At 45.0% G+C, this 25,438-nt stretch overlaps 2 protein-coding genes across 3 annotated transcripts in view; both read left to right on the top strand.

Annotated features, from left to right (window-relative positions):
• The window catches only part of LOC143816813 (retinol dehydrogenase 7-like), a 55,730-nt gene extending 44,593 nt beyond the window's left edge, over positions 1–11,137 (top strand). For both annotated transcript variants that reach the window (XM_077297675.1, XM_077297676.1), the window contains exon 5: positions 10,820–11,137. In XM_077297675.1, the coding sequence (XP_077153790.1) occupies positions 10,820–11,037 (218 nt within the window). In that variant the 3' untranslated portion in view covers positions 11,038–11,137. The remainder of the gene's footprint in view (positions 1–10,819) is intronic.
• Positions 623–8,182, top strand: LOC143816814 (uncharacterized). The gene is made up of 6 exons (XM_077297677.1): positions 623–4,921; positions 5,003–5,071; positions 5,420–5,612; positions 5,775–5,931; positions 6,052–6,188; positions 6,656–8,182. Exons 1-6 carry the CDS (start codon positions 4,850–4,852, stop codon positions 6,970–6,972), a joined length of 945 nt encoding a protein of 314 aa, XP_077153792.1. The 5' UTR covers positions 623–4,849; the 3' UTR covers positions 6,973–8,182.
• Positions 11,138–25,438: the final 14,301 nt, after the last annotated feature.

The raw sequence follows: 25,438 nt of genomic DNA, 5'->3' as shown, positions 1-25,438 counted from the left end.
TTGCTGCTCAGTTATTCTAGTGCCGGCCATCAATGTAACCAGAGCCTTTCTGTTGCATGTTCCTGCTTCTAGACTACTATCAGCTAAGTTGGACTCTTAGTCCTAAGTTTGTTTTGCATTTTTGTTCCAGTTCACAGTTATGTTATTTTTCTGTAGCTGGAAGCTCTTGTGGGCCGAAATTGCCACTCCGGTGTCATGAGTTGACACATGAGTCTTAAAGTAATTTCGGGATGGTATTTTAATAGGGTTTTCAGCTGACCGTGAAGTTCCCTATTGTATCTTCTTGCTATCTAGTAAGCGGACCTCGCTTTGCTGAACCTACCTTCATACTGCGTATGTCTTTTCCTCTGAACTCACCGTCAATATATGTGGGGGGCTTCTGTCTCCTTTTTGGGGGAATTTCCCTAGAGGTAAGCCAGGTCTGTCTTTTCCTCTATTAGGGTTAGTTAGTCCTCCGGCTGGCGCTAGGCGTCTAGGGATAAAACGCAGGTACGCCACCCGGCCACTGTTAGTTGTGTGGTAGGTTTAGCTCACGGTCAGCTCGAGATTCCATCACCCAAGAGCTGTTCTGTTATTTATGTTCTCTGACGTTCCCTTGCCATTGGGAACCATGACACTCCTCCTCCACCGGACACACAGATCTCCCCAGCTGCTACAGGAATCCAGCGCTGGGGAAACCATGTGTGTCCCTGTGAAGGAGTATTCATGTGCTGCTCCCCCTCACCGCTCAGCTGATAGGTGGGCGGGGAAGCAGCTAATGAATATTCACTGCACTTTAATCATGGGGACCACATGATTTCCCCTGGGCTGGATTCCTGGCAGTGGGGACATTTTTCTGCCTCCTGCAAGTGGGATCACAATGTGATCCCACTCACTGCTGCCCCCTCCCCACATGCTACATTCTGACCATAAGACGCACCCACACTTTCTTCCCAAATTAGGAGGAAAAAAAGTGCGTCTAATGGTCAGAAAAATACGGTAGTCAGAATGCCAACATGGTTATCATTCCTTTATGTACAAGTGCTTCTCGCTAAATTAGAATATCATCAAAAAGTTAATTTATTTCAGTTCTTCAATACAAAAAGTGAAACTCATATATTATATAGGAGTCATTACAAACATAGTGATCTATTTCAAGTGTTTACTTCTGTTTATGTTGATGATTATGCAATGAAACCCAGAAGTCATTATCTTAGTAAATTAGAATAATTAACAAAAGACACCTGCAAAGACTACCTAAGTATATGTGCACACGATGCGGATTTGCTGCGGAACCGCAGCGGATTTTACAGCGTAGAAACGCTGCAGATCTGCACTGTGTTGTACAGTATAATGATAGTCAATGGAAAAAAAAATAGCTGTGCAGATGGTGCAGAAAAATCAGTGCGGACTTGCTGCGGATTTCAAAGAAGTGCATGTCACTTATTTTCTGTGGATCTGCAGCGGTTCTGCAGCCCTCCATGTTAAAATTCCGCAGTGGCCCAAAACCGCTGAAAATCCGCACAAAATCCACAGCTGCGGATTCTGCCAGGAGATGCGGATTTTGTGCAGAAAATTCTGCACCTCTTTTCCTACGTGTGCACATACCCTAAGTGTTTAAAAAGGTCCTTTAGTCTGTTTTAGTAGGCTCCACAATCACATGGAGAAGGCTGCTGACTTGACAGATGTCCGGAAGGCAGTCATTGACACAATCCACAAGGAGGGTGTTAGGTGTTGAGTTCCCACCACTGCACAGGTGGAATCTCAAACCATGTCCGCTACGGTCTCCCATTCTCCTTCAGCCACAGTAGAGCCTGCTCAGCAGAGATGTCGATCCCAGCGTCTGGCTCAAGCAGATACTGTGTGTTTGGGTACTGCTGCCATTCCAGGCTCAGCCTTTGTAACTAGCATTGTTCAGAGGTGAGCAGACATTCCAGAGACTAAGTCCTGTTTTTCTTCTACTGAGCATGCCCACGGGACGAACTTTCATTGGTGGTCGGGGGGTCACATTCTCAGGTCCTGTAGCGGCTCCGATTGGAACACTAGGAAGGTCCTGGAAGGCTACAGATATAAAAGGTTTGCATGGCCGCTCGGCCATGCGCTAGTATAAATCAGCTATTGTGTGTGTGGATGTATGCTTGTTCTGGTGAAAACTCCGAATCATTCCCATCCCTAGTGTTGATGAATGCTCGTGAATTTTGGAGCTGTCTAGGGCCAGTTAGTGCCATCCAGCACCAGGCACAATCTATAGTGTCTAACAGTGCAGCACCGTGCACAACCAGTGCACTTACCTGTCCCTAGTTAGGGCGGTTAGTGGTGTTCACCAGAGCAACGCTGCATGCACTCAGTGTGGTAAATCATTATTTAGGTTTTTCCCCGGCACCGCAGTTGTGGCGCCGAGCTCTAGTGGTCTAGAGGGACTCTAACCCCTTGTCCTTGAGACAGTCCTGTGACCCAATACTAGCTTTCACTCTGCAGTATTGCGGCCCTGTGACGCAACAGGGTTCACTTCCTTACATACCAGGTGAAGCTAACCCATGTGTGTTCACATTATACCGCCATATACTGTCCGGCATTACCGAGCAGCAGGTGTCATCTCTGCACGGTGGACCCCGGGCTGCGAACGCACCTTATACCATCCTTATAATTATTTGGTGCATTCCGCCAGCCCTAACAGAGGGTAAGCCACAAAAGGTCATTGCTAAAAAAGCCGGCTGTTCACAGAGTGCTGTATCCAAGCATATTAATGGAAAGTTGAGTGGAAGGAAAAAGTGTGGTAGAAAAAGGTGCACAAGTAACTGGGATAACCGCAGCCTTGAAAGGATTGTGAAGAAAAGTCCATTCAAAAATTTGGGGGAGATTCACAAGGAGGACTGCTGCTGGAGTCTATCAAGAGCCCTGCTGCAGACTTACAGCAGGAGTTGGTGTTACAGAAGGACAGAGAGAAAGTGAGGAGCGCTGTGGTGAGATTACCTGCCGGAGCGCAGTACCTGAAACACATGACCTTCAAGGCACGGGACGGAAGCGGAGCCAGATGTCGAGTGGAGGCGGAGTCAGAGAGTAGTCTGAATGTGCCAAAGTCAAGCTGGGAGGTCGAAGTAGTGTCAAAAGGGTGAGACATAAGCGTGGTTGGGACATAGCAAAAAGGTTGGGGAGCCGAAGATGGTGGTGCAGTACAATCGGGCAGACAGGAGGGAAGTTAGAGTACCGAGTCAAAGGTCAGAGCAGGAAACAGACAATTAGCACAGAGTCACAAGGAAAAGCACAGAACGAGAAAACAGACCGAGTCATACAGAAGAAAGCAACCGGATAACAGTATGCAAGCACACCAGGGGGTCAGACACACAGCCAAGACAGATCTATCACTGACAAGGATCCCCAGATGAAGACGGGTAAATATAGCCCTCCCAAAACCAGAAGGAGGCTATTCAAATTAACCCCGAGAGGATAGGGAAGGAACCCTGTCCACAACCATGACAGAGGCATTGCTTCAAAACCACCATGCACAGACATATCCAGGACATGGGCTACAAGTGTCGCATTCCTTGTGTCAAGCCACTCATGACCAATAGACAACACCAGAAGTGTCTTGCCTGTGCCAAAGAGAAAAAGAATTGGACTGTTGCTCAGTGGTCCAAGGTGTTGTTTTCAGATGAAAGTAAATTTTGCATTTTATTTGGAAATCAAGGCCCCAGAGTCTGGAGGAAGAGTGGAGAGGCCACAATCCAAGCTGCTTGAGGTCTTGTGTGAAGTTTCCACAATCAGTGATTGCTTGGGGAGCCATATCATCTGCTGGTGTAGGTCCACTGTGTTTTATCAAGACCAAAGTCAGCACAACCGTCTGCCAGGAAATTTTAGAGCACTTCATGCTTCCCTCTGCCAACAAGCTTTTCGGAGATGGAAATGTAATTCTCCAGCAGGACTTGGCACCTGTCCACACTGCCAAAAGTACCAATACCTGGTTTAAAAACAACAGTATCAATGTGCTTGATTGGCCAGCAAACTCGCCTGACCTTAACCCCATAGAGAATCTATGGGTTTTTGTCAAGAGGAAGATGAGAGACACCAGACTCAACAATGCAGACAAGCTGAAGGCTGCTATAAAAGCAACCTGGGCTTCCATAACACCTCATCAGTGCCACAGGCTGATCTCCGCCACTCCACACCACATTGATGCAGTAAGGCTGGTTTCACACTTGCGTTTTGATCTGAAGGCTGCTATAAAAGCAACCTGGGCTTCCATAACACCTCAGCAGTGCCACAGGCTGATCTCCTGCACTCCACACCACATTGATGCAGTAAGGCTGGTTTCACACTTGCGTTTTGATCTGCAGCGTTTTTGGAAAAAAAAACGCATGCGTTTTTTTTTCCCCTATGTTTAACATTAAAAACGCATGCAGTTTTTTTGGTACGCGTTTGTCCGCGTTTAACGACGCATGCATTTTTTGACTGCATGCAGCATGTTGCAGAAATGCAACATGTAGTAATTTTCAGGGGCGTTTTTTTGCCGCAAAAAAACGCATGCGTTCATTTGCATTTGATTTGCGTCAAAAAATACATTGATGTCTATGGAAACGCATGCGTTTTTGTGTACATGCGTTTGCATGCGTTTTTGAATGCATGCGTTACCATTAAGATAACCATGTCTAGACACTGATAAGACACCCCCTACCAACAAGGTGATAAAAGGGAGGTTGGGGAAAGTTTCAGGACACTTCTCATCAGACTCTGAAGAAGACAAGACACTGGCAGGATGCATTTTGGAGGACAAGACCCAGATCAATGTGAGTATATCCTACCAATGCCTTTATTTTCTAATTTTTGCCTCTACATGTCCTAATTTCATTTCTTTCTTTCTACATGCCTCAGAATGTCTTCTTCGGAGTCTTCATCTGGTGAGGCGTTTGAGCCACGTCAGTCGGAAGTGGAGCATGTCAGTGAGGTGAGTGTTTGCCTCGTCAGATTGGTAAGTATTCACTGTCACATCGACTCATGTGACAATTTGATTTTTCCTTTTTTTTAGAGCACTTCTACTGAGGCACAGACCGGCCAGGAGCAGCGGAGTCAAGGTCCGGTGGGAAGACCGCAGCGGGTATGTATACAAGGCTGACTGTCCTCATTGCGAATTGAGATACTGATTTGGCTTTAATCCTAAGTCATATTGCACGACTCGTTAAAGGGTTGATTGTGACTTGTAGGATCGCTACTTCCAACAGGTGGCGCTATAGAGTAAAGTCCTCTTTTTCTCAGAAGAGGCAATTTGCATGTCCTCATTGTAAAATTCTTGAATCTTCCATTCTTTACACTCGAATATCTTAAAATTTTTCTTATGGAATCCTTTTGTATGTTTACTTTCGTATTCATGACATTTCTCATCATCTGTTCTCTTTCTTTTCCTAATGTGATTGAGCAAACTGTAATGATTGTTTTTAATTTTTAGGTTTCACGACGGGACGATGACCTTATTGACAACGACCTCCTAATAAGCCTGGTCCAGGAGCGAGTTCCGTTGTGGGACAGCCGGGATCCACTGCATTCGATCAACACCACTCTCCGACGTCTGTGTAATGAGGTGGCCCAAGCGTTGTGGGATGGATGGGACAATGCCCCGCCACAGGTCCGTAGTGCATTTGGTAAGTGTTGCACTGCAGTGTGAAGCAGCAGAGACCTTTGCTGTGCTCTCTTGACTGTGTGTGATGAAAGAAACTCTCCGGAGTTTCTCTCATCACACACAGTTGTCTTTGAACGGCAAAAATTCAATGTCCTGACCATAATTTTTTTTTTTTTTTTAACAGTGGACAAAGTCAGAACACGTTGGCGTTCCATGAAGGACCGCTTCAACAAGGACCTGCGACAAGAGAGTCGTGCTGCCAGTGGTTCAGGAGCAAGGATCAGACTGTACAAGTATCATCGCGTGCTGTCATTTTTAAGACCGGTCCTTGCCCATAGAGCGTAAGTTTTTCTCACATGCTTTTGGTTGTATTGTATTGACATAATCTGTATTTTAAAATTCCACAGGATTTAGCATCTGGTTATTTTTTGGTATTAATTTTCTGTTTCCTTTTTTCACAGCACACAGAGCACGACTGTTGAGCCAGGTTCTGGAGCGGTCCTTCAGCCGGCAGGCACGGACCCGTCCCAGCCATCCAGCAGCGCAGCAGCAGGTGGGCCTTCCACACTAACTGGAGACAAGGGAGCTGGCCCGTCAGGTATTCCCCTTTCCCAGTCCTCTTCCACTGCCCCCTTTTTTTGGGCTCATCCCGGCAGCGAGAGAGGGTTTCGGACAGGTCAATCATGCCCGAGTTTTTGCACTTGAGCTCGGTTTTACATGAAGCAATCAAGGCTTTAGGTGACCGAATGGATGTTTCTCATAACCTCTTGAATTGCCGTCTTCAGGAGGTCACCAAAAGCCTTGATCAAGTTAAAGCCGACCTCCAGAGGCCAGCTCATCATTTTTTCAACCAAATTCAGCAGGGCATGTCGGAACACCTTAGCCCTGATCTCCAGCTCAGTGTGATGCAGGCCTGCAATGCTGCTTTTGTGCAGGCTATGCAGCAGAGTCGTTATTTACAGCAGACAGTGGCGGCATATCCAACTGTGCCGTCACTGTCACGATTAACCTCCTTGCCGACCTCTGCTGCATACCACTGCATGGCCATCTCAATTCCTTCCACAGGCGGACTCCACTACAGCGCCAACACCATGACGAGTGCAGTTGGACATCCCACCGCCACCACCGTGACCACCGCTGCTCCGGCTTGGACCTCCTCCACTGACACCACGATGCAGCAGGACCCTGGCGTGGCTTTCAGGCCCGGACCCACCACGATGCAGCAGGACCCTGGCGTGTCTTTCCGGCCCGGACCCACTACGATGCAGCAGGACCCTGGCGTGTCTTTCCGGCCCGGACCCACTACGATGCCGCAGGACCCTGGCGTGTCTTTCCGGCCCGGACCCACCACGATGCAGCAGGACCCTGGCATGTCTTTCTGACCCGGACCCACTACGATGCAGCAGGACCCTGGCGTGTCTCTCCGGCCCGGACCCACCACGATGCAGCAGGACCCTTGCGTGTCTTTCCGGCCCGGACCCACTACGATGCAGCAGGACCCTGGCGTGTCTTTCCGGCCCGGACCCACTACGATGCCGCAGGACCCTGGCGTGTCTTTCCGGCCCGGACTCACTACGATGCCGCAGGACCCTGGCGTATCTTTCCGACCCGGACCCACCACGATGCAGCAGGACCCTGGCGGGTCTTTCATGACCGGACCCACCACGATGCAGCAGGACCCTGGCGTGGCTTTATGTTTCCCATCCAACACGACGCAGCAGGACTCTGGCATGGGTGAGCGCTCGACAAGCACAATGGACTGTGAGACAGTGCAGCCGGACCCTGTCGGGTCTCCCACCACGCTACAGCATTTGAGCCCACCAAGACGTCCCCCTACCAGGCAAAGCAAAAAAAAAATCAGAAAAAAAACAAAACAAAAAACTCTTAGTATTCCTCCCCCTTCACCTACCGATGTGTCTGTATTGTCAGTTTTGTCTCACCCTTCCAGTGTGTCTCAAGCCTCTCATGTTTCAAGCCCCATCCCCGAACTTCCAGACCCTTCTAGTTTTATTGCCCCTTCTCCTGCCTCCTCTGCGTCGTCCACGGTTAGCCAGGCCTCAGTTCTTCACACCCCCCCGTTTACATCACTCAACCCCAAGCTGGCACGGTTCAAAAAAATAATTTTTTTACATTGTTAACTAAATAAAAAAGTTTGCTTTGCCACAATCTTGTTTGGTTTATTGTGTCTATCGCCGACGGCAACACACACCGTGCGCCAAGAAACTTCGCCACACACTTATTTTTTGGGCCACAACATATCTCCAGTAGTTAAACATACAAGACTGCAGCTATATGTGTGTCTTTAGTATACAGATATGAGGTGGCCCCAAAAATATAAGATGTATATCCATAATCTCTTTTTGTATATGCCTAGTGTGGCAGTATTAATAGAAAATGGTGGAAATACAGTGCAGTCCTCTACTGAACAGGTCAGGTGTCCATAAACTCAAAAGTTATGACACCTGACCTGTTGAGTTGATAACTGCCTTGTATAACCACTAGGGTTGAGCGAAACAGATCTGCCAATTTCAAAAGTCGTCGACTTTTGGCAAAGTCGGGTTTGGTGAAACCCCACCCGATCTCACTGTGTCATTGAGATATATATATATATATATATATATATATATATATATATATATATATATATATATATATATATACACATATATATATATATATATACACATATATATATATATATATATACACATATATATATATATATATACACATATATATATATATATATATATATATATATATACATATACATATACATTTATATTTACTTCAGCGCTATATATGTTAAAAGCCTGAATTTGAAGTCCCGGATTTACAAACCGAACATGATATGAGACATGGTTTACATACAGTAAACCATGTCATATCCCCCTTTTTTTTGCATATTACACACTACAAATGTTAGTAGTGTGTATGTGCAAAATTATGGCGCTGTAGCTTTTAAAATAAAGGGTTAAATCGCGGAAAAAATTTGCGTGGGCTCCCGCGCAATTTTCTCCGCCAGAGTGGTAAAGCCAGTGACTGAGGGCAGATATTAATAGCCTAGAGAGGGTCCATGGTTATTGGCCCCCCTAGCTACAAACATCTGCCCCCAGCCACCCCAGAAAAGGCACATCTGGAAGATGCGCCAATTCTGGCACTTGGCCTCTCTCTTCCCACTCCTGTGTAGCGGTGGGATATGGGGTAATGAAGGGTTAATGTCACCTTGCTATTGTAAGGTCACATTAAGCCAGGTTAATAATGGAGAGGCGTCAAATATGACACCTATCCATTATTAATCCAATTGTATGAAAGGGTTAAAAAAACACACACACATTATTAAAAAGTATTTTAATGAAATAAACACACTGGTGGTTTTAATATTTTATTGCTCTCTCAATCCACCTGAAGACCCTCGCTTGGAAAAATAATAAACCAACAATATACATACCTTTTGATGATCTGTCACGTCCCACGAGGTAAATCCATCTGAAGGGGTTAAAATATTTTACAGGCAGGAGCTCTGCTAATGCAGCGGTGCTCGTGCCTGTAAACCCCGGGGAATGAAGGAAATGTAGGTCAATGACCTATAGTTACCTTCAGTCGTGGTGATGCGCTCCTGAAGAGGAAAAAAAGGCAGAATAAAAAATTTGGACTGTCATTGGTTTAAATTTTGAACGTACCGTAATGTCACCAGCAGACGTTCCACGGGTGGAATCGCTCTACGGAGCTGGGTGTCCTGTCGCCGTATGGCTCCTTGGAAACGAGACAGCAAATCCGCGACATTCTCGTGTACTCCTGGAATTTCTCCGGCTTGGCATTCAGCTCGGCATAGATCGTGTGGTAGGCTCCACGGCTCTCACGCAATTCAATAATGGGGTGCCTCCAAAAACGCCTACGTTGTCTCCTTCTCCATCTTTCGCGGTTTCGGTCTTGCTCCCAAGCAAAAGCACAGGCCAGAAACATCTTGAAGCTGAAATCCAGGTTGAAATAAAAGCTCTCCATGCGAAGATCCATCATGACACAGGATACAGTAGCAAGCTGTTAAAATTTAAGTAGCCGTAGGGTCTAAATATAGAGAGCCCATCATACACGCCCTCTGTAGTCCCATTGGTGGTGTCTGGTTATCTTGTTTTTGCTATTGTGAAATTTCTCTTCTTGCGCAAAAAAAACGCAAACGCATGCAAAAAACGCATGTAAACGCGGTCAAACGCTGCATTTTTTAAAACGCATGTAAAAACGCATGCGTCTAAAAAACGCAGCGTTTGCATGCATTTACATGCGTTTTTTCACCACCTGCGTTTTTTAAAAAAACGCTGCAGATCAAAACGCAAGTGTGAAACCAGCCTAATTGATGCAAACGGAGCGCCAATCAAGTATTGAGTGCATTTACCGAACATACTTTTCAGTAGGCCAACATTTAGTATTTTAAAATAATTTTTCAAGCTGGTGTTATAAAGTATTCTAATTTACCGAGATAATGACTTTTGGCTTTCACTGGCTGTGAGCCATAATCATCAACATAAACAGAAATAAACACTTGAAATACAGTAGGTCACTCTGTTTGACTCTATATTATATGAGTTTCACTTTTTGTATTGAAGAACTGAAATAAATTAGGTTTTTGAATATATTCTAATTTTGTGAGAAGCACTTGGACTTATATGTTTTCATGATTGCGTAAGCCAAGATTTTTTAGAAATATGTATTGTAATTTTCTAATTAGCTTGTCAATAAATTTTCTCTATGCTCTTGATGTAACATGCTGTTGAAATGACATCATCATCATCAGAATCTCATTGTAATGGGACAATTGATTAAACACCTTCAAGATAAAGCAGGGAAACCAAAGGTTTTGTATTTGAACTTCCGGCATTAAACATGTTTTCTCCTTTGTTGCCAGGGATGTCTAGCAACAGATATATCCTTTCACCACATTGAAATAAACTAGCGTAAGCAGCCAAGTTGAGGGTATTAATGGTGGAGCTGTTCCTACTATCTTTATCCGTCATCTGAGCTTTTACAATGCATAAAAAACTGAAAGACACTATAAAGTAAATGATACATTCAGAGACAGCACGGCCAAGCAATATAATTGACCTTAGTCAGAAAGTGCACAGATGACATATAGATTGGTTATAGATAATATTTTTCCATAGAATAAAGAGTTTTCTACCTGCTCTGAATGTAATATTTGTAACAAATCTTGTTTTCTATTTCTTTGTTCAGATTGTAGCATTGTTGATCTGGCTTTGTCGACGTCCAGCACCAATTTGTCTCTAGTCACAGACTGCATGGAGCATGCGCTGACTGCTGTCCACCCCAAGACGCGTTATTCTGCTGGATGGGATGCCAAGCTCTTTTACCTCCCCCTTTCTTACTTTCCTGCAATGATTACTGATTTCCTTATAGGTACTCAATTTCCTAAGCCAGCAAAGAGTGCTTAAATATCTGCCTGCTCATTAAACGTGATTGTTCTGTTCTAAAAGCACATTACATAATAAATGTATCTGGAAATGATATAATAAATATGTCCCTATACACAAATGTCCTATTATTTCATTGCAGTTTAACTCAGTTGCATTTTATCAAACTGTATTTTGCTTGGGTAAGTAAGTACTCTATGAACCTCAATGGGCTCTTTAATTTACCTTAAATTGATGCATCAACAAGGTGCGTAAAAATAAATTGTTTAAAAATTACATTAAAAATATCACAACTTTAGAAATGTGCAATATTTCATGCAGTATGAAACACAAAAATACCTTTGTGAACACTGTCATACAACAGAGTCAATGGAATTTACAATCTGAAGATGAACTGTGACACTATCAATCTTCCCCAGATCGCCATGCTCACTCAGGCAGCTATATGATCACAGCTGTTTACTCTCGTCCTTTTGCGCTTGCCAGTTTATAGCTATTAAAGGGATCTGTCAACACAGAGTGACTGTTTAAACCAAGTACAGGCACTCGGTGCACCCTTGCTGTGGACACACATTTATGTGCTTCTCCCCATCTACTTGTTTCCCTTTATCTCCACCCCCCTTGTTCTCTTTGATTGACAGCTTTTGCTTTATAGAGCCATAAAAGGCAGAGATAGATGGAAAACAAGTAGGTGGGGAAAGTTGCACATAAAAAGAAATCCATTATACCTAATAGGAATATACTCACCCTCGGACGCGCCCTGCTTCTTTCCGGCAGCCTTCCTTCCTAAGAATGAGCGCGTGAAGGACCTTAGATGACGTCGCGGCTAGTGATTGGTCGCGTGACCGCCCATGTGACCGCTCACGCGACCAATCACAAGCCGCGACGTCACCGCAGGTCATTCACGCGCTCATTCTTAGGAAGGAAGGCTGCCGGTTAGTACCAGGGCGCGTCCGAGGGTGAGTATATCAATATTTTTTTATTTTGATTCTTTATTTTACACATTAATATGGATCCCAGGGCCTGAAGGAGAGTTTCCTCTCCTTCAGACCCTGGGAACCATAGTATCCCATTGCACTGCATTGGGTTTCGTGTTTCGGCCGACCCCCGACCCCGACTTTATTATAGGATCGGCCGATTTCACTCGACCCGACTTTTGAGAAAGTCGGGTTTCGTGAAACCCGACCCGATCCTATAAAAATAAAAGTTGCTCAACCCTAGTCACGAACATTTCCCCTTTAAAGACCTTTCCCTTTTACATGGACATCCCAAGGGCCACGGACCGGGTCAGCCACCGTGACATCCCCCCTGAGAACCGAAGGACCCGGTACCGAGTACCCCGCGTCCCTTGGGGGCGCTCCATGTCCCTTCCTCATTATGCTGTCAGATTACATAGCAAAAACTTGCTGACATATTCCCTGTAAATGTTTTTCCATGCCAAGGGTGCACCGAGTGCCTGTTTTTGGTTTTAACAGTCATTCTGTGAGGACAGACTTGGTTTACTCCGTCACAACGCGGCCAATTTCCATTTTTGCGCTTTCATTTTTTCTTCCCAAAGCCATAACTTTTTTCTTTTTCTGTTCACATAAGGGCTTGTTTTTGTGAAACAAGTTGCACATTAATTTTACCACATAGTGTACTGGAAAATGGGAAAAAATTCCAAATGAGGATAAATTGTTAAAAAAAACACAAGTCTGACATTGTTTTTTGGGATTTTTTTGCAGTATATATTTTGTGTTAAGAATGACCTTGCAAATTGATTTTCCTTATCAGTACGACTACGGCAATACCAAACATGTCCAGTTTTTTTTAATTATTTTAGTGTTGAAAAAAACATTTTGGGACAGATGTGATGTTTTGTTCACTTGTTAAGGCATTTTTCATGGAATTGTGGCAACCAAAAAAAACATTGTTTTAAAATTTTTTTAATATCTTTATTTTTAAATGTGGGAAAAGGGTGATTTGCACGTTTATTTTTTTTTCATACTTGTTAAAACTTTTTACAGTTTACAGTATTTTACTGCAATCATCAAGTCTAAGGGGACTAACAAATACTGTGAAAACATGTAGCAAAAATCATAATCTCCTTTGAAGCCCGGCCACAGGCGGAGTTTCAAGGGAGCTCCATAATGACAATCACAGGGGGTCTTCAGCAGACCGCTTGCCGTCATAGGAACCCATCAGTGATCCGTGATCAGGTCACAGGCATGGGTGCATGCAATGACGTGTCCTAATGCTGACACTTGCTAAATGTCATTAAATGTCGCTGTTAGTTTGAGAGCAGCATTTACCAGGTTATCAAATCATGATTGTTGTTGGAGGGAAGTCCTGACTGCAACACGCAGCCATGACCTGACGGCTCCAAAAAAACACTTCTGACTTGCACCTGTAGTGCAGCAGGGTTGGTGCAGTGTGACAGATAGGCAGGACCACAGGAAAGTTCAAAGCAAATGTCTTTTAATGTACAAAAAACTCACAAAAGAAACAGCAGATGGAATCTTCCGGAAACAGTCCTAATCCGAGAATGGTTGCGGTGGACGACTGCACCGCCGTGTCACGCTGAGGGGTACCAGGCCTTTTGGCTTTGCTTGGCTCTGTGTTACTTCACACAGGCTGAACCTTGCAGAGCCCCACTACCATCCTGTAGTTCGTTCCAGAAATAAGAGCCCATGCTGAGTTTTCTTAAATTTGCCTTGAGCAAATAGCTTGCTTAAGACCATCCTTACTTTCATTTTGCAATGCAATCACAGCTATGTCTGTGACAGCAATGCACTACAGCAGCCTCAATACGCTTCTATGTGCATCCTTGTGGACACATAGTGGCCCTCACATATAACAACTGTCGCTGCCTCACACACACCCCCGTTCAATCTTGTGAGGTTGAAGGTTTGTCACCATACAGGGGGCCCATGACAGGGCAGCCGCATTTCCCTGCAACTTCCCTGCTCGATGTTCCAAGGTGAAATTGAAGTTCTGTAGAGAAAGAAACCATCTGGTGACCCAAGCATTCCTCTCCTTGGCATTTCTCATCCATACCAAGGATGAATGGTCTGTCACCAAGCGAAACAGTCGACCAAGTAAATAATAGCATAGGGACTCCAAGGCCCACATAATGGCTAGACACTCCTTCTCCACTACGCTATAATTTTTCTCAGCTGTGGTGAGTTTCCTACTTAGGTAGATGATTGGATGTTCCTCTCAGTTCACCTCCTTTGACAGCACCACTCTTAGGCCCATGTTAGAAGCATCGTCTACATGATGAAGGTTTTCCTGAAGTTGGGGCTGATGATGACCGTCTGTCCACACTATGCCGACTTCAGGGACTGGAATGTTTCCTCCGCTTGAGGATTCCACCAGACCATAACTGACTTGTTACCCTTTAATAGGTTGGTTAGGGGTGCTGAACTCCCAGCAAAATTGGGTATAAACCGGCGGTAGTATCCACTGATGCTGAAGAATGCCATCACCTGTTTTGTACTTAGCGACTTGGGCCAGTTATGGATGGCCTCAGTCTTATTTATGACTTGTTAACCCCGCGGCCAATCACGTATCCTAAGTACCGAGCTTCCGTGAGTCCTATCACACATTTTTACGGATTCACTGTTAACCCCTTCATGACCCAGCCTATTTTGACCTTAATGACCTGGCCATTTTTTGCAATTCTCACCAGTGTCCCTTTATGAGGTAATAACTCAAGGACGCTTCAACGGATCCTAGCGATTCTGAGACTGTTTTTTCGTGACATATTGAGCTTCATGTTAGTGGTAAATTTAGGTCGATAATTTTGCGTTTATTTGTGAAAAAACCGGAAATTTGGCAAAAATTTTGAAAATTTTGCAATTTTCAAATTTTTAATTTTTATTCTGTTAAACTAGAGAGTTATGTGACACAAAATAGTTAATAAATAACATTTCCCACATGTCTACTTTACATTAGCATGATTCTGGAAACAGAATTTTTTGCTACGAAGTTATAAGGGTTAAAATTTGACCAGCGATTTCTCATTTTTACAACAACATTTGCAAAACCATTTTTTTAGGAACCACCTAACATTTGAAGTCACTTTCAGGGGTCTATATGGCTGAAAATACCCAAAAGTGAAACCATTCTAAAAACTGCACCCCTCAAGGTGCTCAAAACCACATTCAAGAAGTCTATTAACCCTTCAGGTGCTTCACAGCAGCAGAAGCAACATGGAAGGAAAAAATGAACATTTAACTTTTAAGTCACAAAAATGAAATTTAGCAACAATTTTTTTATTTTCCCAAGGGTAAAAGGATAAACTGGACCCCGAAAGTTGTTGTACAATTTGTCCTGAGTACGTCAATACCCTATATGTGGGGAGGAATCACTGTTTGGGTGCACGACAGGGCTCAGAAGGGAAGGAGCGCCATTTTACTTTCTGAATGAAAAATTGGCTCCAATCTTTAGCGGACACCATGTCGCGTTTGGAGAGCCCCTGTGTGCCTAAAGATTAGAGCTCCCCCACAAGTGACCCCATTTTGGAAACTAGACCCCCAAGGAACTTATCTAGATGCATAGTGAGCACTTTCAATCCCCAGGTGCTTCACAAATTGATCCGTAAAAATGAAAAAGTACTTTTTTATCACAAAAAAATTATTTTAGCCTCAATTTTTTTGTTTTCAGATGGGTAACAGGATAAAATGGATCCTATAATTTGTTGGACAATTTCTACTGAGTACACCGATACCTCATATGTGGGGGTAAACCACTGTTTGGGCACACGGCAAGGCTCGGAAGGGAAGGAGCGCCATTTGACTTTTTGAATGAAAAATTAGCTCCAATCATTAGCGGACACCATGTCGTGTTTGGAGAGCCCCTGTGTGCCTAAACATTGGAGCTCCCCACAAGTGACCCAATTTTGGAAACTAGACTCCTCAAGGAACTTATCTAGATTCAAAGTGAGCACTGTCAACCCCCAGGTGCTTCACAAATTGATCCGTAAAAATGAAAAAGTACTTTTTTTCACACAAAAATTCCTTTAGCCTCAATTTTTTCACTTTCTCATGGGCTACAGGATAAAATGGATCTTAAAATGTGTTGGGTGTTGTGAACTATACCTTTTGGCTCCCTCTTGTGGTCACTAGTGATTTGGCACTTGGATTGTCTTTTACCAGGTTGGTACTCACCTGCTTCGTTAGACCATGGGTGTTGCTATTTAAACTTCCTGGATTCTCAGTCCAGTGCCTGGCATCGTTGTAATCAGTTCACTTCTGTTTGCTCCTGTCTTCAGGTCCTGGTTCTTTGCAAGATAAGCTAAGTCCTGCTTTCGTACTTTTGATCATTTGCATTGTTCTTATTTTTTGTCCAGCTTGTACAAAATGTGATTCCTGATATCGCTGGAAGCTCTAGGGGGCTGATATTCTCCCCCCACACCGTCAGTCGGTTTGGGGGTTCTTGGATATTCAGCGTGGATATTTTGCAGGGTTTTTTGCTGACCATATAAGTCTTCTTACTATATTCTGCTATTAGTCAGTGGGCCTCTCTTTGCTAAATCTAGTTCATTCTTACGTTTGTCTTTTCTTCTTACCTCACCGTTATTATTTGTTGGGGGCTTGTATTACATTGGGGTCTTTTCTCTGGAGGCAAGAGAGGTCTTATTTTCCCTGATAGGGTTAGTTAGTTCTCCGGCTGGCGCGAGACGTCTAGGATCAACGTAGGCATGTTCCCTGGCTGCTGTTAGTGTTTGCGCTAGGATCAGGTATATGGTCAGCCTAGTTACCACTTCCCTAAGAGCGAGTATTTATGTTTTGCAGACTTTGCGGTAATCTCTGAGGTCCCCTGCCATTGGGACCATAACAGTTGGGCAATTTCTCCTGAGTACACCGATACCTCATATATGGGGGTAAACCACTGTTTGGGCACACGGCAAGGCTCGGTAGGGAAGGAGCGCCATTTGACTTTTTGAATGAAAAATTAGCTCCAATCGTTAGCGGTCACCATGTCACGTTTGGAGAGCCCCTGTGTGCCTAAACATTTGAACTCCCCCACAAGCGACACCATTTTGGAAACTAGACCCCCAAGAAACTCATCTAGATGTGTGATGAGCACTTTCAACCCCCAAGTGCTTCGCAGAAGTTTATAACGCAGAGCCATGAAAATAAAAAATCAAGTGCTTCACAGAACTTTATAACGCAGAGCCGTGAAAATAAAAAATCATTTTTCTTTCCTCAAAAATTATTTTTTAGCCCGCAATTTTTTATTTCTACAAGGGTAAAAGGAGAAATTGGACCCCAAAAATTGTTGTCCAGTTTGTCCTGAGTACGCTGATACCCCATATGTGGGGGTAAACCACTGTTTGGGTGCATGGCAGAGCTCAGAAGGGAAGTAGGGACTTTTTGAAATGCAGACTTTGATGGAATGGTCTGCGGGTGTCATGTTACGTTTGCAGAGCTCCTGAAGAGCCTAAACAGTAGAAACCCCCCACAAGTGACCCCATTTTGGAAACTAGACCCCCAAGGAACTTATCTAGATGTGTGGTGAGCACTTTGAACCTCCAAGTGCTTCACGAACGTTTATAACGCAGAGCAGTGAAAATAAAAAATCCTTTTTTTCCCTCAAAAATGATTTTTTAGCCCACAATTTTTTATTTTCACAAGGGTAGCAAGAGAAACTGAACCCCAATAGTTGTTCTACAGTTTGTCCTGAGTACGCTGATACCCCATATGTGGAGGTAAAGTACTGAATGGGCACACGTCGGGGCTCGGAAAGGAAGTAGTGACGTTTTTAAATGCAGACTTTGATGGAATGGTCTGCGGGCATCATGTTGCGTTTGCAGAGCCCCTGATGTACCTAAACAGTAGAAACCCCTCACAAGTGACCCCATTTTGGAAACTAGACCCCCCAAGGAACTTATCTAGATGTGTGGTGAGCACTTTGAACCCTCAAGTGCTTCACAAAAGTTTATAACGCAGAGCCGTGAAAATAAAAAATCTTTTTTTCCTCAAAAATTATTTTTTAGCCCGCAATTTTTTATTTTCATAAGGGTAATACGAGAAACTGAACCCCATCAGTTATTGTCCAGTTTGTCCTGAGTATGCTGATGCCCAATATGTGGGGGTAAACCACTATTTGGGCACACGTTGGGGCTCAGAAAGGAAGTAGTGACATTTTGAAATGCAGACTTTGATGGAATGGTCTGCGGGCGTCACTTTGCGTTTGCAGAGCCCCTGATGTACCTAAATAGTAGAAATCCCCCACAAGTGACCCCATTTTGGAAATTAGACCCCCCAAGGAACTTATCTAGATTTGTGGTGAGCACTTTGAACCCCCAAGTGCTTCACAGAATTTTATAACGCAGAGCCGTGAAAATAAAAAATCTTTTTTTCCCCACAAAAATAATTTTTTAGCCCCCATTTTTTATGTTTCAAAGGGTAACAGGAGAAATTAGACCCCCAAATTTGTTGTACAATTTTTCCTGAGTACGCTTATGTCCCATATGTTTGGGTAAGCCACTGTTTGGGCACAAGTCGGGGCTCGGAAGGGAGGGAGCACCATTTGACTTTTTGAATGCAAGATTGGCTAGAATCAATGGTGGTGCCATGTTGTGATTGGAGACCCCCTGATGTGCCTAAACAGTGGAAACCCCTTAATTCTAACTCCAACACTAACCCCAACACACCCTTGACCCTAATCCCAACTCTAACCATAACCGTAATCACAACCCTAGCCCCAACACACCCCTAACCACAACCCTAACCCCAACAAACCCCTAACCCTAATCCCAACCCTAACCCCAATCCCAACCCTAACCCCAACACACAACCAACCCTAATCCCAACCCTAACCATAACCCTAACCCCAAGCCTAACCCTAACCTCAACACACCCCTAATCTTAACCCTAATTCCAACCCTAACCCTAATTCCAACCCTAACTCTAGTTCCAGCCCTAACACTAAGGCTATGTGCCCACGTTGCGGATTCGTGTGGGATTTTTCCGCACTGTTTTTTAAACATCCGCAGGTAAAACACACTGCGTTTTACTTGCGGATTTCCAGCGGATTTCCAGTGTTTTTTGTGCAGATTTCACCTGTGGATTCCTATTGAGGAACAGGTGTAAAACACTGCGGAATCCGCACAAAGAATTGATATGTTGCGGAAAATACAGCGCAGCATTTCCGCACGGTATTTTCCGCACCATGGGCACAGCGGATTTGGTTTTCCATAAGTTTACATGGTACTGTAAGCGTGATGGGAAAACTGCCACGAATCTGCAGCAGCCAATCCGCTGCGGATCCACAGCCAAATCTGCACCATGTGCACATAGCCCTAACTCTAACCCTAACCCTAGTTCTAACCCTAACCCTAGTGGAAAAATAAAAATAAATATATTTTATTTCATTATTTTAACCATCCTATGGGGGTGATAAGGGGGGGATTTATTTACTATTTTCTTTATTTTGATCACTGTGATATAACCTACCTATCACAGTGATCAAAATGTACCTGTAACGGCCGGCAGATTCGGCGGATGCACTGCGCATGCGCCCGCCATTTTGGAAGATGGCGGCACCCATGTTAGATGCCGGACAGACACCGGGAGGGTCCCTGGGAGTCCAGAGGTATGGGGGGTGGGATCGGACAGTAGGGGGGCGCTGGACAGGACAGAGGGGAGAGGAGGGCAGCGGAGCACAGAACGGAGGGGAGGAAAGACTGACAGCAGCGGCAGATCGCCGCTGTCTTTCGGTGGAGGGGGCAGATCGCTGTTTCCAGCCATGGCCGATGATATTACAGCATCGGCCATGGCTGGATTGTAATATTTCACCAAATTTCATAGGTGAAATATTACAAATTGCTCTGATTGGCTGTTTCACTTTCAACAGCCAATCAGAGCGATCGTAGCCACTTGGGGGCAAAGCCACCCCCCCCGGGCTGAAGTACCACTCCCCCTGTCCCTGCAGATCAGGTGAAATTGGAGTTAACCCTTTCACCCAATCTGCAGGGGCACGATCCCTCCATGACATCACATAGGCATCACAGGTCGGCTTGGCACCTATTTTCATGACGCCTACTTGGCGTCACAGGTCGGAAGGGGTTAACCCTGTGATTCTGAGAGAATCCAGCACTGCTTGTTACAGGGACAGGTGGGTATTCCACTTGGTACTAAAGATGACTACAGTATGTCATCTAATTACGCTGATGCGTACTTCCGATGAGGTTCTAACACTATGTCCATCAGCCTCTGGAATGTGGCCGGAGCCCCATGTAATCCAAAAGGCAAGACAACATAGTGATAGAGATCCTCTGGCGTTATAAATGCAGTCTTTTCTTTTGCCGACTCTGTCAGTGGGACTTGGCAGTACCCTTTGGTGAGATCGAGCATGGTGAAAAGCCAGGCCTCCCCCAGTCTCTCAATTAGCTTGTCCACTCGTGGCATTGGATAAAGGTCAAACTTGGATACCTCATTTAGTTTCCTGAAGTCATTACAGAAACATAATGACCTGTCTGGCTTTGGAATTAATACAATGGGGCTAGCCCACTCACTCCGGGGTTCCTCGATGACTCCCAACTGAAGCATTTGCTTCACTTCGGCCGTGATGGCCTGCCTCTGGAATTCTGGCACTCGGTACAGTTTCATCTGTACCTTTACCCAGGACTCAGTGACAATATCATGCTAGATCACCGAAGTCCACCCCAGCACCTCTGAGAATACGTCCGTATTCTGTTGCACCAGAACCTGAGCCTCCCGTTGCTGCTGTCTTGTGAGAGCATCATTTATTTTAACTTGACCCCCGCCGCGTCCTTGGCCGGTGACAGAGGGTTCCAAATTGGTACGACTGCCGTCGCCTCCGTGACCAAATATATCCGGTCCTTCCAGGCTTTAAGCAGATTTACATGGTACAACTCTTCGCGTTTTCTCTTTATGGGCTAGTACACTCTATAATTCACTTCTCCCACCTTCCCCCATATCTCATACGGCCCTTGTCACTTGGCCATGAGTTTACTCATACAAGTACCAACACCCGTACCCTTTATTTAAAGTTTAATAATGTTTCGGTCTCCCGACCTTCATCAGACTACGGTACAAAAATTAAAGAGAAAACATGATATCATAACTGCTGATAACAATTCATGTACAATTTATCATAACAGACAATGTCTGTCATGAATCCCAATGGCTAGGGATAGCACAGGACAAGCAAAGTACAAATATATTACGGACGAGCTCTAGGGTGATGGAACCTGGGCTGACCGCTGCCCTACGCCTGACAAACGCAACTAGAGATAGCCAGGGAGCGTGCCTACATTGGTTCTAGACGCCACGCACCAGCCTAAGAGCTAACTAGCACTGCAGAGAAAATAAAGACCTCACTTGCCTCCAGAGGAATGAACCCCAAAAGATATAGTTGCCCCCCACATGTATTGACGGTGAAATGAGAGGAAGGCACACACATAGAGATGATATATATATAGTTTTAGCAGATTGAGGCCCGCTGTAAACTAGAAAGCAGAACGATACAAAAGGGGACTGAGCGGTCAGCAAAAAACCCTAATCAAAAAAACCATCCTGAGATTACAAGAACCCATGTGCCAACTCATGGCACATGGGGAGAACCTCAGTCCACTAGAGCTACCAGCTAGCATAGAGACATAATAAGCAAGCTGGACAAAAAACCAAACAACTGAAAATCAGCACTTAGCTTATCCTGAAAGATCTGGGAGCAGGTAGGCAGGAACCAAACAGAGCACATCTGAATACATTGATAGCCGGCAAAGGAATGACAGAAAGGCCAGGTAAAATAGGAAACACCCAGCCACTGATGGACAGGTGGAAACCAAAGGCCGCAACCCACCAAAGTCACCCAGTACCAGCAGTAACCACCAGAGGGAGCCCACAAACAGAATCCACAACAGTACCCCCCCCTTGAGGAGGGGTCACCGAACCCTCACGAGAACCCCCAGGGCGATCAGGGTGAGCTCTATGGAAGGCGCGGACCAAATCAGTCGCATGAACATCGGAGGCGACCACCCAGGAATTATCCTCCTGACCATAACCCTTCCACTTAACCAAATACTGGAGTTTGCGTCTGGAAACACGAGAATCCAAGATCTTCTCAACAACATACTCCAATTCTCCCTCCACCAGCACCGGAGCAGGAGGCTCAACCGAAGGAACAACGGGCACCTCATACCTCCGCAACAACGACCGATGGAACACATTATGAATAGCAAACGATGCTGGGAGATCCAAACGAAAAGATACAGGGTTAAGAATCTCCGAGATCCTATAAGGACCGATGAACCGAGGCTTGAACTTAGGAGAAGAGACCTTCATAGGGACAAAACGAGAAGACAACCACACCAAATCCCCAACAAGAAGTCGGGGACCCACGCGGCGACGGCGATTAGCAAACTGCTGAGTCTTCTCCTGAGATAACTTCAAATTGTCCACCACCTGATTCCAAATCTGATGTAGCCTGTCCACCACCACGTCCACTCCAGGACAATCCGAAGGCTCCACCTGACCAGAGGAAAAACGAGGATGAAACCCCGAATTACAAAAAAAAGGAGAGACCAACGTGGCAGAACTAGCCCGATTATTAAGAGCAAATTCGGCCAGTGGCAAAAAAGCAACCCAGTCATCTTGATCAGCAGAAACAAAACACCTCAAATAAGTTTCCAAGGTCTGATTAGTTCGCTCCGTCTGGCCATTCGTCTGAGGATGGAATGCAGACGAGAAAGACAAATCAATGCCCATCTTGGCACAAAACGTCCGCCAAAATCTAGACACAAACTGGGATCCCCTGACAGAAACGATATTCTCCGGAATCCCATGCAAACGAACCATGTTCTGAAAAAATAAAGGGACCAACTCAGAGGAGGAAGGCAACTTAGGCAAGGGCACCAAATGAACCATCTTAGAAAAGCGGTCACACACAACCCAGATAACGGACATTTTCTGTGAAACCGGGAGATCAGAAATAAAATCCATGGAAATGTGCGTCCAAGGCCTCTTCGGGATGGGCAAGGATAACAACAACCCACTGGCCCGAGAACAGCAAGGCTTAGCTCGAGCACATACTTCACAAGACTGCACAAAGGTACGCACATCCCTAGACAAGGAAGGCCACCAAAAAGACCTGGCCACCAAGTCTCTAGTACCAAATATTCCAGGATGACCAGCCAACACAGAAGAATGGACCTCGGAGATGACTCTACTGGTCCAATCATCCGGAACAAACAGTCTTTCTGGTGGACAACGATCCGGTTTATCCACCTGAAACTCCTGCAATGCACGTCGCAAGTCTGGGGATACGGCGGACAATATTACCCCATCCCTAAGGATACCAGTAGGCCCAGAGTCTCCAGGAGAGTCAGGCACAAAACTCCTGGAAAGAGCATCTGCCTTCACATTCTTTGAACCTGGCAGGTATGAAACCACGAAATTGAAACGAGAAAAAAACAACGACCAACGAGCCTGTCTAGGATTCAAACGCCTGGCAGACTCAAGGTAAATGAGATTCTTGTGATCAGTCAAGACCACCACACGATGTTTAGCACCCTCAAGCCAATGACGCCACTCCTCAAATGCCCACTTCATGGCCAAAAGCTGCCGATTACCAACATCATAATTGCGCTCGGCGGGCGAGAATTTTCTAGAGAAGAATGCACATGGCTTCATCACCGAGCCATTAGAACTTCTCTGTGACAAAACCGCCCCCGCTCCAATCTCGGAAGCATCAACCTCAACCTGAAAAGGAAGTGAAACATCTGGTTGACACAACACAGGAGCAGAAGAAAACCGGCGCTTAAGTTCCTGAAAGGCCTCCACGGCCGCAGGAGACCAATCAGCAACATCAGCACCCTTTTTAGTCAAATCAGTCAAAGGTTTAACAATACTGGAAAAATTAGCAATGAACCAACGATAAAAATTAGCAAACCCCAAGAACTTCTGAAGGCTCTTAACAGATGTAGGTTGTGTCCAGTCACAAATCGCCTGAACCTTGACGGGATCCATCTCAATAGTAGAAGGAGAAAAAATGTACCCCAAAAAAGAAATCTTCTGGACTCCGAAGAGACACTTTGAGCCCTTCACAAACAGAGAATTGGCCCGCAGAACCTGAAACACCTTCCTGACCTGTAGAACATGAGACTCCCAGTCATCAGAAAACACCAAAATATCATCCAAATACACAATCATAAACTTATCCAGATATTCACGGAAAATATTGTGCATAAAGGACTGAAAGACTGACGGAGCATTGGAGAGTCCAAAAGGCATTACCAAATACTCAAAATGGCCCTCAGGCGTATTAAATGCGGTTTTCCACTCATCACCCTGTTTTATCCGCACCAGATTATACGCACCGCGAAGATCTATCTTAGTGAACCACCTAGCCCCCTTAATGCGAGCAAACAAATCAGTCAATAATGGCAATGGATACTGATACTTGACTGTAATCTTATTCAGAAGGCGATAATCTATACAAGGCCTCAGGGAACCATCTTTTTTTGCCACAAAAAAAAAAACCTGCTCCCAGAGGGGACGAAGATGGACGAATATGTCCCTTTTCCAAGGACTTCTTAATATAATTCCGCATAGCAGTATGCTCTGGCAGTGACAGATTAAATAAACGACCCTTAGGGAACTTACTGCCAGGAATCAATTCTATAGCACAGTCACAATCTCTATGCGGAGGGAGCGAATTGAGCTTAGGCTCCTCAAAAACATCCCTATAGTCAGACAAAAACGCAGGGATCTCAGAAGGAGTAGATGAAGCGATTGAAATCGGAGGTGCATCATCATGAACCCCCTGACATCCCCAGCTTAACACAGACATTGTTTTCCAGTCCAGGACAGGATTATGAGTTTGTAACCATGGCAGACCAAGCACTAGTACATCATGTAAATTATAAAGTACAAGGAAGCGAATCACCTCCTGATGAACGGGAGTCATGCGCATGGTCACTTGTGTCCAATACTGCGGTTTATTCATAGCCAATGGTGTAGAGTCAATTCCCTTCAGAGGAATAGGAACTTCCAGAGGTTCCAGACTAAAACCGCAGCGTTTAGCAAATGACCAATCCATAAGACTCAGGGCAGCGCCCGAATCCACATAGGCATCGACGGAAATGGAAGACAGTGAAAAAATCAGAGTCACAGACAAAATGAACTTAGGCTGCAGAGTACCAATGGCAAAAGATTTATCAACCCTTTTTGTGCGTTTAGAGCATGCTGATATAACATGAGCTGAATCACCACAATAGAAACACAATCCATTTTTCCGCCTATAATTTTGCCGTTCACTTCTGGACTGAATTCTATCACATTGCATAGTCTCAGGTGCCTGTTCAGAAGACACCGCCAACTGGTGCACGGGTTTGCGCTCCCGTAAACGCCGATCAATCTGAATGGCCATAGCCATAGACTCATTCAGACCTGTAGGCGTAGGGAACCCC

Source organism: Ranitomeya variabilis, chromosome 3 (assembly GCF_051348905.1).
Source record: "Ranitomeya variabilis isolate aRanVar5 chromosome 3, aRanVar5.hap1, whole genome shotgun sequence".
NCBI classification, from domain to species: Eukaryota; Metazoa; Chordata; class Amphibia; order Anura; family Dendrobatidae; genus Ranitomeya; species Ranitomeya variabilis.
The sequence above is the reverse complement of the archived record's forward strand: the minus strand, read 5'-3'. Positions and strand labels throughout refer to the sequence as shown.

What these genes read in the sequence shown, in the direction of transcription:
- LOC143816814 (XM_077297677.1), top strand. Translation starts at nt 4,850, where the DNA reads ATGTCTTCTTCGGAGTCTTCATCTGGTGAGGCGTTTGAGCCACGTCAG. An exon ending in ACAGGTCCGTAGTGCATTTG is followed by an intron (nt 5,613 to 5,774) that starts GTAAGTGTTGCA and finishes TTTTTTTAACAG; the next exon opens with TGGACAAAGTCAGAACACGT. An exon ending in CAAGGGAGCTGGCCCGTCAG is followed by an intron (nt 6,189 to 6,655) that starts GTATTCCCCTTT and finishes TTCCTTCCACAG; the next exon opens with GCGGACTCCACTACAGCGCC.